Source organism: Channa argus, chromosome 12 (genome assembly GCF_033026475.1).
Source record: "Channa argus isolate prfri chromosome 12, Channa argus male v1.0, whole genome shotgun sequence".
NCBI lineage: Eukaryota > Metazoa > Chordata > Actinopteri > Anabantiformes > Channidae > Channa > Channa argus.
Window position 1 is genome coordinate 2,719,808 of NC_090208.1, and position 13,064 is coordinate 2,732,871.

The window sequence follows — 13,064 nt, forward strand, 5'->3', positions numbered from 1 at the left end:
ATCTTTGCCACGTCTGAAACATTCCAGAGCGAAATAGAGACAGACATGGACACATGTGAACACAGAGACAATATTAATTATGCTTACGTATCTGTAAATGATGACTGTCACCTCCCACTCCTGGAGGAAGAAATCCTTTACTTAAATAAAAATGTACAACACCTTAGAAGGAAAATAAGGGAAATTGCCCAAAAGTGTTAGAAGGAGAAAACGTTTAATAATGTTCTTATGTCGTTATGGATAAATTATAGTTTTCGAATAATAAGTGGATTCTTTGGTTTGTAAAAATATGAAAACAGTAACAAATGTTGTAATAGTCACCAAGTAAAACATTTACTGCAGTTTTTATTTAATATTATTATTTTTTTAATATTAATAATTTTATATTTGAGAGTCAGTTATGGAGCTAAAAGTTTTAGCTGCTCTTAGTGTTTATGTTAATAAACTTTATTTACTGTGGTTAAAACATTACACAAGGAATCTACCGTTGATTATTTATTGTTCAAAATAACTCCCTGTATTAAGTAAAATCTGTTGTAATATTCTCTTTTTTTATAACTGACTTTAGCAAGTATATACATTGTTTAAAAATCATACAGGAAGAGACTATAAATAATAATTAATTTAAGAAGAGAACATTTCCCCACCCTGTTCTCGTACACTAAAATCGACTTTGGATTCTTCAGATAAAAAAAAAACAACACAATTTTCATTTTGTTTTCTCCTTCTTGCACGTGCATCTCATTAAACGTAAACAATGTTCTGATCTGCTAAAGGACTAAATGTAAATGCAATAACTGATAAATAAGTTTTGGAATTCATCTGACGTCATCAGCACCTCCCCTTCGTTTCTTGTTGCCACAGTAACATGGCAACGCCGTAGGTTGATCGTTTAGCTTCTCTTTCATCGATCAAACGCGGTTATTTGTGTGCATAACGTGAATTAGGTGTCGGTAAGTGATGAGACGACCGAAGTATTTCACTCCCGCCGAGGTTGCGGCTCACAACACCGCTGACGACCTGTGGGTCTCGTTTCTGGGCAAAGTGTGCGACCTGACCCCCCTGATGAGCGAGTACAAAGGTGAGCAACGACCCTAGTTGGACCAAACCTCTCGTTCAAAATATGGCATATTTTACATTTTCGCATCAATATCAGAGTTGGTGGAACAACACAAAGTGAAAAGGGGAAATATTTTACTCCACTAGATAATTCTAGTGCACCTGAAATATGGTTATAAGTTATTTCTGACTAATAGTATTTTAACACTATTAGAACAGATTATGATGATAACATGAGCTCAAGTTTTTTGTAATAATATTCCAAGAATATTATCCTCAGTGTTAACGTGGACAACTCTATTGCAGTATAAATGTCTCTTGAAACAAATGCAGGGCTTTTACCAAAGTATTTTGTTGGGTTTGCAGGTGATGTTCTGCTGTTACCCATCCTGGAGTTTGCAGGGAAGGACATCAGCAGTTGGTTTGACCCTAAGACCAAAGACGTGAGCACTAAAACCCTCTGAAGCACAGCCATGATTCGTTCTAAGCACTTTAAACATGTCAGAATGTAAAAAACCTGAACTGTGTAGAACTGCATTGTAGAGCTGAGACTGTCATCATTTTAGGGCTGAAGGTTTGTAGGTCATGGCTTAGACATGACTCAATGCCCTGGTCCTGGATCTTGTGAAAACCACATTCAAAATCCCACTGAGATTTCCAACTTATCTAATAGCTTAACATTCAGACTTTGAATGCAGCCTAAATATAATATTTTTATTTATTGTTTACAGGAACTTTAGGTAAATGTACACGTTTTCATGTGTAAAAGTGCAGCGTCTGTGTATTTTTTTATTTTAGGGTGTAGATGTACATTAATGCTTTTAAACTTCCCTCTGACTTACATATATCAAAATATTTCTCTAATTCTAGCTGAAAAACTCCTCCAGATGACATCACCTGGAAACCATTTTTATTATTAGGAGTTTAGATGATGTCATCTGGGGACTCTGGAAAATCAGGTTGGTGAATAACAGGATAACTTAATCTGAACTCATGTATCTGGAGGTATTTTTCAGCTAAAAGTAGAGAGATATTTTGATATGGGCAAGTCAATGGGAAGGTTCATGGCATTTACGTACATGTACTACCCAAACTAGAACCATAAGAAGCAAGTTCAAATCGGTGAAGGCATCCTTTAAATCTTTATCTGGAAAAGAACCAGTGACTCCAGCTGTTGAGTTATTACAGTGACTTTGGACACGTAGGCAGAGTTGCACAAGACTGAAGCTTCAGTTTGACTAATTAAAAGCACTTTAAAATTGTAAAAAAAGCGCATAACAATTTCTTTAAAGTACTTAGTTACCTCTCAGCCCTAGATTTACCTGTATGTATCTGTCCTCAGGTCCAGAAATATGTGGACCCACAGACTAACTGTGTGAGGTACTACACCCCTAGGGGACGCTTCGTGCACGTCCCCCCCTCTGGTCCCCGCTCCGACTGGGCCAGCAACATTGGTGAGCCCTGGTGGAGGGACAAACGCTATGAGGTGGGACTGCTGTCGGCTAAAACCAGGTGGATAAGAGTCATCAACACGTTGACGTCACAGGAGCAGCGAATGGAGGTGAGGTTCTCACGCCACACCTCACCTTCACCAGGTGCGCTTTGTAGTTTGAGTCGTTTGTCCCTGAGACCTGATTCTGTGGCTCTGCTAATTCAGGTGTGTTCAGAGGAAACTCTGGATGAAATTCTCCATCGTTACCTGCACTACAACTCTCACGCCTGCAGCTATACGTGGAAACACGATGGAGCCAATCTGGACATGAGCCGGACGCTCAGCGAGAACAACGTCCCGGACGACGACCTCGAGCTGGACCAGCTGATGTTGGACCGAGACCTGTTCACCCCTGCCATCCTCCTCCATTTCAACGATGACCTCACAGAGGGATGACCTCATAAATCTTTACTCAGATAGCTCTTTTCTGATTGTCTGCACGTGTTTTAATGTCATCACACAGAAGATGTCAGAAATGCTAACTCTATGCTAAGCTAACAGCCGCTTAGTATAACTTGGACAACCTATAACCCAGTCCTCAACTGTTTTTTACTGTAATTCTGAGTACATATTGAGACTGGAGTTAGAAATGTCATCAGTCAGAGTTTTATTGAGGCAGGATAACACAACATGACCACATGGGAACTGATGGGGTGTTGTGTGTGGACAGAGAGTGAAACACACATCTAAGACTGTTTGGACAAGTGCAAGTTGTTTCATTTCACCAAACCAAGTTTAGCCTATGATTGGTCTGGTTCATTAACACAATACTGCAATGTTCACAAGGTCTCGTGCTATGATTTTCAGTTTAATGAAACATAATATATATATCAGAAAAATATGTGGAAACAGCTCAAAGTAATTTTCAGTAACATTAAACGCATTTGTCAAAATATAAAAACTAAAGCAAAATGAATCTATAAGTAAAAGCAAAGCAATAAAACGGGAAACTAACTGATCCCACCGTCCCTCTGGGTCTGACAACAAGGATGAACCCACATCTATTTTAACCCAGAGTGTTTCTATCACTCTGAAAATTAGAGAAAGTCTGATGATTAAAGGTAACAAAACTTGTAAATAGTTGAACTACATCCACTACTCGTGTGTGTTTGTGTAGTTACAGGTGTGTAATCAGCATAAGTGTATGATGTACAGACAGGTAGCATGAATTTAGAACGAGGACTTCATGATTGAACACTGAGAAATGTTGACAGTCTCCACAATAAATCCTATTCTGACCTGTATTTGTGATTGAACTTAAGCAGTGACTCAGTGGAATAACACAGAGACAAAAACCAAAACACTAGTCTTCATAGTCACCTTTGTCACGAATCGTGTGTGACAGCAGAACCAGCCAGAGTCTGAAGGTACTGGACAGAAGATCCAAACCTGGGCTGACAAACAGGAAGCAGGTGGGCTACGTTCATCCCAAAGGAAACAATCTGACAAAGGACAACAGAAAACATATATATACAGTAAAACAGTGACAGTTACACTGTGATACACAAGTCGTTCACTATTTTCCAATTAAGCAGTGGTGTCAATTGCAGCCTTTGATTCTGAGGCTGGACAGTACTTTGTGTATTGTGGTGAATCCTTCAAGGCCTGTGTTACAAAACACTTTTCATGCGTGTGTGAGCTCTTCTACACGGTCATGGGATAACTTTTGCAATTCGAGCACAGTGTTGAAATTTCTCACTTAAATGCATTTCTTATAACTCAAAGCATGTTTCCCGTTTATGAATTTGACCGATATTGTGCTAACAAACCTCCAAGACAAACTTCACTGTTTAACACAATAGCTATTTTTATTTTGTGATAACAGTTAAAAGCCCTGAATTACTATTCACACAGGTTTTAATCTTTTTGTTGACATGCCCTAATTTAGGGAAGTGTCGACCAAGGATCAGTTTCCTTTTCTGAAAAACATTTCAGAATAAAAGGGAAGTTCCCTGATTCACTGAAAAGCATCCTAAACATTTGAGAAATGTTATGAAATACTGAACTGGAGCCAGATGTATTTCTGAAATGATGGCTCAACACTTTTAGACAGCACGTTTTGTGGTAAGGAAAGGTGGGGAGGGGGTATCAACTAGACTAAACCAGTGAAAACGACCTTTTCAGTTCAGTTTCTTTTTTTCTCCTCCTGGATGTTTTTGTACAGGGACTTTTTAATAAGGTGAGGAACTTTGTTTTATTTCTTAAAATACTGAAATAATTTATTATCTTAGTGTCATATTAAGGCATTTGTGCAGTCAGTTCTAACTTTTGTTTGGTAGAGATTCTGGGAGAGTAACAGGCAATTTCTTCTAGTAATATCTGAATTTCTTGCTGTTCTCTTGAAATAAATAAATAACCATAGCTGCAGACATTATTGTTACAAACTTGTATTTTATACAATATCATAGGAACAGGATTACAAATTTATATAACAAAGAATTACAGAATTACAAAACAAATTTATATAATGTTTTAGGGGCTAAAAAATATTTAGCGGCTGCCCAATGTGTGTTATTCCCTCATAGACTTCATTTAATCTGTGACATCTGCATTTATAATCCGTTGTAGCCAGAAGCCAATAAACCCGGGAAAACAATTGTGCTGGTTGACAAAGTCAATAACCAACTGAAAGCTTCCGTATTTTTTCTTTTTTTCCATTTTTTGGGTTTATTATCACAATTTTGATGGAAAAAGTCAGCACTTAAATAATAGTTTTTTGTGCTCATATTCCCCATTCCTCCTTCAAATGTATCTATTTATACAGAAATCTTTATGTCTCCAACATTGGCATCTACAAACCAAATTGGCTGTAATTCTTTCACACTTCATTTAGCAATTTGGATCAAATTCCCTGACTCAAAGCTGAGAAGCTACACTGCACATCTTTATTGTGGCATTTAAAATGGTTTACAGAGCCAAAATGCTGAAAATACTTTCATTGTCCAATTATGTTTGGACATATCTGTATTAATTTATAATACTCTTCTAATAATCATCACTTCAGAGGTGGATAGATTCGCATTTTGGTGTCCAGGCAGCCAGAGTGTGAGTTCTTAGACAGACTGTCTTCATCTTAAAGGAGGAAAGCGAGACACTGCCATAATGGACGACTACCAATATGAAAGGGAAGAAGATCGCCGTGCCCTGTGGATCAAAGGTAACTATTTGATTTAGTGGTTTTTACTTTTACCTTTACGCCAACATTCACCCTGAGTGTGATGTACTGATCGGATTAACTGTTTCTCTGTCAGACTTTCCACCTGTGTCACTCAGTGGTGTTTCCAAGTTCAGACACTGGTTGTTTCCTGCTCTGGGAGCTGTAGTGATTCTGGTCCTGATCATAGCAGTAGGAGCCAGCAGTGAGAAGCCTCACATACACACACACACACACACACACACACACACACACACACACACACGGACACTCACACATGCTGAACGAGCCTGATGTCTATATTATTTATAAAAACATTTTAACCTTACTTTTTAAATTATTATGGAACAGCAGATAAAATTCACATATAAATCAAGTCACACAGTAACGTAGTCACATAGTAACGTTTAGCAATAACTGAAATTCAAAAAATAAATTTTTGAATTTTTAAATCATATGATTGGCTAAATTTAAACCGCCAAAATGAAAGTAACAGATAAAATACTAATAGCTAAGTCGCCTGACGGCTAGTTTTTAAGTAATAATAACATATGTACTGTACCTGTTGAACTCTGTGTGTGTTCTATCAGACACGAAGATGTCAAATCGGCTTTGGTCTGTGGAGCAAAGTAATTCCAACCTGAGCAATGTCATCCAATCACTGAACGCCTCCCTGCAGCAGGCTCAAGGTAACACACACACACACACACACACACACACACACACACACACACACACACACACACACTATAGCTGAGATTAATAAAGTGCTTTGAATCTTGATTGTGTGAGTTTGTGTGAGTTTAAACAGTTTGGTTTTAACTTTTCAAATGTATTTTCAAATGAAGATCTCACGCTGTCAAATATTTTACATTCCAAACTAAGAACCAATTTACAGTAATTGAAGTGATTCTGGTTTAACAGAGCATCACACTAATGTTTGTGTGCAGTGTATGTTAATATTAGAGATAATACGATTAATACTATTACATCCTGAGTGGAACATGAACATCTGTTTTCAATCCTACAGCTGTCAAGATGTTTAACTCTTTATAAAAAAAAAAATGCACCGCTAACGTGGCTAAAATCCTAACATAATGTTTTGCTTCTCCTTCTGTTCCAGAAACAGCCAAAGAAGTTCAGAAGCTGAAGTTTATTGTAGAAAACAACAAGGACCAGCTGACATCAGGTCTGTCTGACTGCTAAACACTGCTTTTCAGTAAAACTACTTATATTTATACTGTACTGTCATTTTTATATACACACAATGACATTACATCATAAGCTGTATTGTTCCTAACTTCATTCTGTAAATTAAATTTAGTATTTTATATATATATATATGTATGTTTATATAAATCCTTTATACTGTGCTAAGTATTTACATGTCCTTGTGTGCTCAGTGTCAGAGGCATTGAAGCAGCTGTCGGTGGTGGACTCACTCAGCAAGAGCATCGCTTCACTCAAATGTTCCCTTGAACACTTCATAAAAAACAGTACATACACAGTTCATATACATTTTTTAAAGGTGCACCATATATTCACAGACAAACAGATGTTTACAGCTGTCTCACTGTCTCTCTCTCAGGTTCAGCCACAGGTGGCTGTTGTCCTTTTAATTGGGATCTTTTTGGCTCTAGCTGTTACTACTTCAGCAGTTTGTCTCTGTCCTGGAACGGCTCTAAAGACTGGTGCGAAAAAGAGGGATCTCATCTGGTGATACTCACCACCAACGAGGAGTGGGTGAGACGCTCTGTCCTTTAGCACTGGTCTGTAACAATGTTGGTTACATAAACAATGGTGTCATCTGCATAAAACTGAATGTTTTATCACATTTGTAACAACACAAACTACAATTCATTAAAATATGCAGTTTCCAATTTGTAGAAATAAAGCAGCATTAATAAAATGATCTGCTAGTCTTTTAAGTCAAGACAGGGCAAAAGATAAGCAGAGAGATGGAGGAGGCAGCGACAGTCATATGGCATAAAATACTACGGAATAATGACTGGTGCTTGATTGACTGATGTGATTTTTACCTGTTAAAGGGTTTAAAACACGTCTTCCTGCTTTGGATGCTCACACGTCCACTACGGTATATGTGACCTTAATTTTGGCACCTCCTATATCAGTGATATTGTAAAGCTTTTAAATACTCATCTGTGATTCATAATATTGGACTGATTTGTAGTAGATTACAACACCACATAAATTAATCATGTCTCAAAAAAACCAGAAATTCAGAAAACAAAAAAATAACTGCACAGAAACCTTTTAACTGAACTTTTCTTTGTACCTTATACAGTACTACAGTTCTGATCTACCATTAGCTAACGGGAAATAATGATTTGATCACAAGCATGTTGGTTGAGTGCTTAGCGCTGCCACCTCACAGCTAGAAGGTCCCTGGTTCAAATCCCTGGCCTTCTGCGGCCTTTCTGTTTGGAGTTTGTATGTTCACTCCGTGCTTGTGTGGGTTTCCCCCAGGTACTGCGGTTTCCTTCCCCAGTTCAAAGACATGCATGTTAGAATAATTGGCGACTCTAAATTGGCCATAGGTGTGAATGTGAGTAGGAATGGTTGTACTACTGGAAAATGTAACTTCATTATACAGTGTGTCTGTCTGTGCAGGACTTTGTGACCCACCATACCATGCCTAATCCATTCTGGGTTGGTCTCACTGATGGGAGAACTGGGAGGTGGGAGTGGGTGAACCAGACACCATACATCATAGAACGCAGGTAGAGTCAGAGCTAAATGACATCTATCAGAACCAATAATTACGGTAACTCTTTTAAGAGTTTTGTTTTTTTAAATGTGTTTGTGTCCAGGCGGTGGATGCCCGGTCAACCCGACAGTTGGACTGGTCACGGTCTCCACGGGAACGAAGACTGTGCTCAACTTCACAGCAGCGGACGCCTTAACGACATGCACTGCTCCAAACAGCTGCGCTACATCTGTCAGAAACACAGCCTGCGCGGCTAAACGAGCTGCCCACACCCTCCTGGCTCCACCTTATATCAGTGTCCACTCATCAAACACCTCAAAATAATGGGAACACTCCTCCAGCTCGAAGTGATGAGCTGCTGGCAATAAGAGCATTATGGTACAAATCATGAATCACAAGGTAATAGGAGGTAATGATGTGGTAAAGACAAAGTACTGTGAGTTAATTCTGGCTATATCAAGATGTGTATCTGTGTGATAAATATGAAACAGAATTGTAAAGTACTACCAGCAATAATAAAATATTCACTGCACGTGTACAACAACAGGACTTTTGTTACTTTTACTACTTCACAACGACGGAGAATAACCAGGAAAAAAAATGCAAAATGGTGACAAAATGATAAAATGTTAGCACAAAAAGAAGCAAAGTAAACTCACACAGACCGAAAATGCAGCAGTGTTGTTTGTAAGTGTTTCATGTTGTTTTTCATCGTAGTTTCTCAGTGTATCTACTGATGAGGAGCCCATTTTCTCACAATGTGTCCATGATGCTCCTTCCATTTTAAAGTACAGCTACAATTTTCTTTGGGTCTCTACTAACTATCCAGAGTCTTTTAGCCCTTAAACCTCAGTTAAGGCATTTTATCAAAATCTCCAATTAATAATCTTTGGAAACTTAAAGCATTTCTGATGTAGCAGAATTACACCAGGAGACTTTGACTACACACACACAGTGTTTTCCAGTTCAAAGTTCGTTTTGTGGCCAATGACCCTCAGCTCGGTGTTTGGAAAGTCAGATCGTTTTTCAGTCTTCATCGTGACGAACGTGAACAGAGAGAGACCAGGAGAAGAATTACAAAAAAACACAGACATGACGACTGAGTATCACGATGAGCCTGAAGATGAGACCAGCTCCTTCTGGAACAAAGGTACCTGTGTGTCTGCAGACAAGACTTGGACTGTTTGTTTCACTGATTGTCTTCATTGTAAAACAAAAGAAAAGAAAAACTCACATCCTGTTTGTGTCTCTTTACCTGACTCTCTGTCAGAGCCTACACCTGTCTCCTTGCCAGGTCTCTTCAGGTTCAGACGTTGGTTGTTTCCTGCTCTGACTGCTACAGTCATCCTGATCCTGATCATTGCAGTGGGAGCTAGCAGTGAGTGCGCGCGCACACACACAGACACACACACACACACACACACATATACAGAGTTTACAGATGAAATACTCAGAAAGATCCTGGTATTTCCCAGAAGTTTCAGACAGAACCTGATATTGTTCCCTGACAACACTTTCTGCAGGAACATTGTGTTTTTAGGCTCAGTTTGGTCAGACTGTGTATTCAAACATGCCCTAACCTTATGGTCGGTCTTCTACTTTTGTCCATGTTTTCTTAGACACACGACTGGTACAGTAACAGAACAACAGTTACGCTTGTCCTGTTATACTGTGAACTACAGTTGCCTCCTTTGCTAGTTTGTTAAATTGTCACTTTAGGAACAGGGGAAAAGTCCTACAGCCACATGACATCGGGACATTTGAATGAACAGCAGTTCTGTGTTTTAAAATCAAACATGAGAATGGAAAAAATTAAAATATTCTGTTTGATTCTAATACCTGTGTGTGTGTGTGTGTGTGTGTGTGTGTGTGTGTGTAGACACAAAGACCCTTAATCGTTTGTGGTCTGTGGAGAAGAGTGTTTCAAATCTGACTGAATCACTGAGCGCTGCTCAGCAGCTCACTAAAGGTAACACACATGTCTTTGTTCCTTTTAGTCAGTGCACATTCTTAGGGTCAGATTTATGATGTCCTCTTTCTCTTTTCCAGACACAGCTAAAGATGTTTACAGGCTGAAGTTTGCTGTGGAGAACAACAAGGACCAGCTGACCTCAGGTGTGACACACACTCCCTCAGCAGCACTGCACAAACTGGATCCTAACTGTATTGGCACTGTGAACCTCTGTGTGTTTGTTTAGTGTCGGAAGCATTGAAGCAGATCTCAGCTCTGGACACTATCAGCAGGACGGTGGCTACACTCAAATGTTCCCTCGAGCGCTTAATCAGAAACGGTACACTCAAACGAAACATCCTAATCCTAGTGTGAAACATGTTCCCATAACTTTTCCAAAAACAGTCATGTAGCTTTAAAAAAATGACCATTCCGAAAAATACCTCTCAAATTTCCCTTCTTTACAAAAAGTATCCACTTTTCACTTGAGGCTTTACAGGAATGACCATAACTTTCAAAAATGCTTGTCTCTTTACAAATACGTCCTCACGTTGAAGCCCAAAGTTCTTACAACGGCATAACTGTCTCTGTTTCTCTGTCTCTCAGCTTCTACGATAGAAGGTTGCTGTCCACTGGGTTGGGATCTGTTTGGCACCAGCTGTTACATGTTCAGCAAGACAGCTCTGAACTGGAACGATGCTAGAGACTGGTGTAATGGACACGAATCTCACCTGGTCATTCTGAACACTGATGAGGAATGGGTGAGACAGTGTGTCTGTCTGTCTTTCTGTCTGTTTTATTACTAAACATGTGGCTGCCAGCTGGTTTTCTTACTGCCCACATTTGTATGGTTGTCAATGAGGTCAGTAGATATAGACCATAACCTGGAGAAAACTGGAGCTGATTGCAGTCACAGTGTCCTGATACTAACAAGGAAAAGAAATGATTGCTTGTGATGAAACTAACCAGTAGCTGCTGATCCTTTGAGGACCCAGTACTGATGGTTGGACACCATTATGAACATTTTGGAAAGTTTGACTTTACGACCAAGTTTAATCAGCTACAGCTGTATGTGTCTGCCTCTCTGGTCCAGGACTTTGTGACTCGTCACAGCCTGGGTACTTTCTACTGGATTGGTCTGACTGATGAGAGAACAGGGAAATGGGAGTGGGTCAACCAGACGCCATATATCATGAACCGAAGGTGGGCTGTTGCATTGTTTTCATTAGTTGGCTGCTTGACTTAAGATTTATGGTGGTTTCTCCTGAATGGATTTGAAAGTCGGTTTAAAAGTACATAGTATTCAACAGATTTAATGTAAAACTAAGATGATTGATATGATTCTTTTCAGTTCTAACAGCCGAAAGTGTAACGACTTTTTAATTACATCAAAAATGATTATGACAAAAAAACAACCAAATATGAACACACTCCACCAAATACAGACTTAAACTAAATCTAAATACAAAACAAACCCAAAAGATACTAAACGAATGACTCAAAGTAACAATCTGTTCCCAGTGTAGAACATCTAAATATGAACTTAAAAAAAACATATACAACCACTGAGACACAAAACTAAGATAAAATCTAATATTTAATACTGTAATGTAATAATTATAATAACAATGTTAAAAAAAAGACAAAACCTGAAGGAGTCTCTTTCAAGTTATAGTGTTAGTTAATATAGAGGGTTTGAGGCTTTTGACGCACCCAGGAGCCTGAAAAAGAAGGAGATTTGGCTTTAGTTGCAGTTTTTCATAAAAACCCAATTATCTAGATCAGTAACAATTTCTCCTCCAGAGGTCTACTCACTGTGTCTGTGTTTGTGGGGTCTCCAGGCGGTGGAAACCCGGTCAGCCCGACAGTTGGACGGAACATGGGCTCGGCCCGGGGGACGAAGACTGTGCTCACCTTCACGACGATGGACGCCTCAATGACCTGCACTGCACGATCACTCTGCGCTACATCTGCCAGAGACACAGCCAGCGCAGCTAAACAGCACAATCCCTCTACGTAGGCTGTGCCACAGCTCATTTCGAACAGAAAAAATACAGGCGCTCCGACTTTAAAAGTACTAGTCTAGTAATATTTTCTTTTTATGAACAGACCAGTACTGGTTGTGTCCAATTATGTTATTCCTCTGTACCATAGCCCTCCAGTGTTGTCTGAAAACTATTAAAAACACATCAGTGAGTCACATTTTTGCACCGAGTGAAAAGTTTCTTCATCATCGACAGAACTTATTCTTCTGTCACCACAACGACTTGTTTGACACCAAATGGGGATTAATCCACTGTTGAAATTAGTCTCTAACAAGTCAATTCTTCAACCGGTTTGTAGACAACTACAGTGGCCAGCTGTGACTTTACAAAAAGAGAGAAATATGTATTCATTAGAAGGAATTCCCTGTATATAGTAAATACTTATAGTAGCTGTATATAAATATCCTCTAAAAAAAAGAACAGTTATCATAGTATAAAAGTGTCGAGGAATGAGTGCGATGTGTTTTTTTGATGACTGATTGATGTCTTCTGTAGGAATCAATGGACTTGGAGTCACAAAGTAGGTGAGAAAACAGTAGTGGTACAATACAAAAATGTAAAAACTCAGGTGATAAGGGGATTTTTTGAACGGTTAAAGCTAAAAACTTAAAACTATAATGCAAAATTTAACAGAC

The 13,064-nt window shown here is 38.9% G+C and overlaps 3 protein-coding genes across 3 annotated transcripts; all 3 read left to right on the forward strand.

Moving 5' to 3' along the window:
* Positions 1–55: 55 nt before the first annotated feature.
* On the forward strand, positions 56–4,259 carry cyb5d1 (cytochrome b5 domain containing 1). The gene is made up of 4 exons (XM_067522928.1): positions 56–1,081; positions 1,426–1,502; positions 2,402–2,620; positions 2,717–4,259. The coding sequence occupies exons 1-4, from the start codon at positions 961–963 to the stop codon at positions 2,945–2,947; spliced, it is 648 nt and encodes a 215-aa protein (XP_067379029.1). The 5' UTR covers positions 56–960; the 3' UTR covers positions 2,948–4,259.
* Positions 4,260–4,576: 317 nt separating this feature from the next.
* Positions 4,577–8,977, forward strand: LOC137137034 (asialoglycoprotein receptor 1-like). The gene is made up of 9 exons (XM_067522897.1): positions 4,577–4,730; positions 5,556–5,708; positions 5,803–5,910; positions 6,296–6,394; positions 6,829–6,894; positions 7,109–7,201; positions 7,294–7,448; positions 8,337–8,446; positions 8,537–8,977. Exons 2-9 carry the CDS (start codon positions 5,654–5,656, stop codon positions 8,688–8,690), a joined length of 840 nt encoding a protein of 279 aa, XP_067378998.1. The 5' UTR covers positions 4,577–4,730; positions 5,556–5,653; the 3' UTR covers positions 8,691–8,977.
* A 428-nt stretch (positions 8,978–9,405) lies between these two features.
* LOC137137013 (asialoglycoprotein receptor 1-like) lies at positions 9,406–12,586 on the forward strand. The gene is made up of 8 exons (XM_067522870.1): positions 9,406–9,583; positions 9,704–9,811; positions 10,313–10,402; positions 10,483–10,548; positions 10,632–10,724; positions 10,991–11,145; positions 11,478–11,587; positions 12,226–12,586. The coding sequence occupies exons 1-8, from the start codon at positions 9,421–9,423 to the stop codon at positions 12,380–12,382; spliced, it is 942 nt and encodes a 313-aa protein (XP_067378971.1). The 5' UTR covers positions 9,406–9,420; the 3' UTR covers positions 12,383–12,586.
* Positions 12,587–13,064: the final 478 nt, after the last annotated feature.

Excerpts from the sequence above, each read along its gene's own strand:
- cyb5d1 (XM_067522928.1), top strand. The coding sequence starts at position 961 with ATGAGACGACCGAAGTATTTCACTCCCGCCGAGGTTGCGGCTCACAAC. Across the intron at positions 1,503-2,401 it reads TTGACCCTAAGACCAAAGAC|GTCCAGAAATATGTGGACCC; the intron begins GTGAGCACTAAA and ends ATCTGTCCTCAG. Across the intron at positions 2,621-2,716 it reads CACAGGAGCAGCGAATGGAG|GTGTGTTCAGAGGAAACTCT; the intron begins GTGAGGTTCTCA and ends CTGCTAATTCAG.
- LOC137137013 (XM_067522870.1), top strand. The coding sequence starts at position 9,421 with ATGACCCTCAGCTCGGTGTTTGGAAAGTCAGATCGTTTTTCAGTCTTC. Across the intron at positions 10,403-10,482 it reads TGCTCAGCAGCTCACTAAAG|ACACAGCTAAAGATGTTTAC; the intron begins GTAACACACATG and ends TCTCTTTTCCAG. Across the intron at positions 11,146-11,477 it reads TGAACACTGATGAGGAATGG|GACTTTGTGACTCGTCACAG; the intron begins GTGAGACAGTGT and ends TCTCTGGTCCAG.
- LOC137137034 (XM_067522897.1), top strand. The coding sequence starts at position 5,654 with ATGGACGACTACCAATATGAAAGGGAAGAAGATCGCCGTGCCCTGTGG. Across the intron at positions 5,911-6,295 it reads CATAGCAGTAGGAGCCAGCA|ACACGAAGATGTCAAATCGG; the intron begins GTGAGAAGCCTC and ends GTGTTCTATCAG. Across the intron at positions 6,895-7,108 it reads CAAGGACCAGCTGACATCAG|TGTCAGAGGCATTGAAGCAG; the intron begins GTCTGTCTGACT and ends TTGTGTGCTCAG.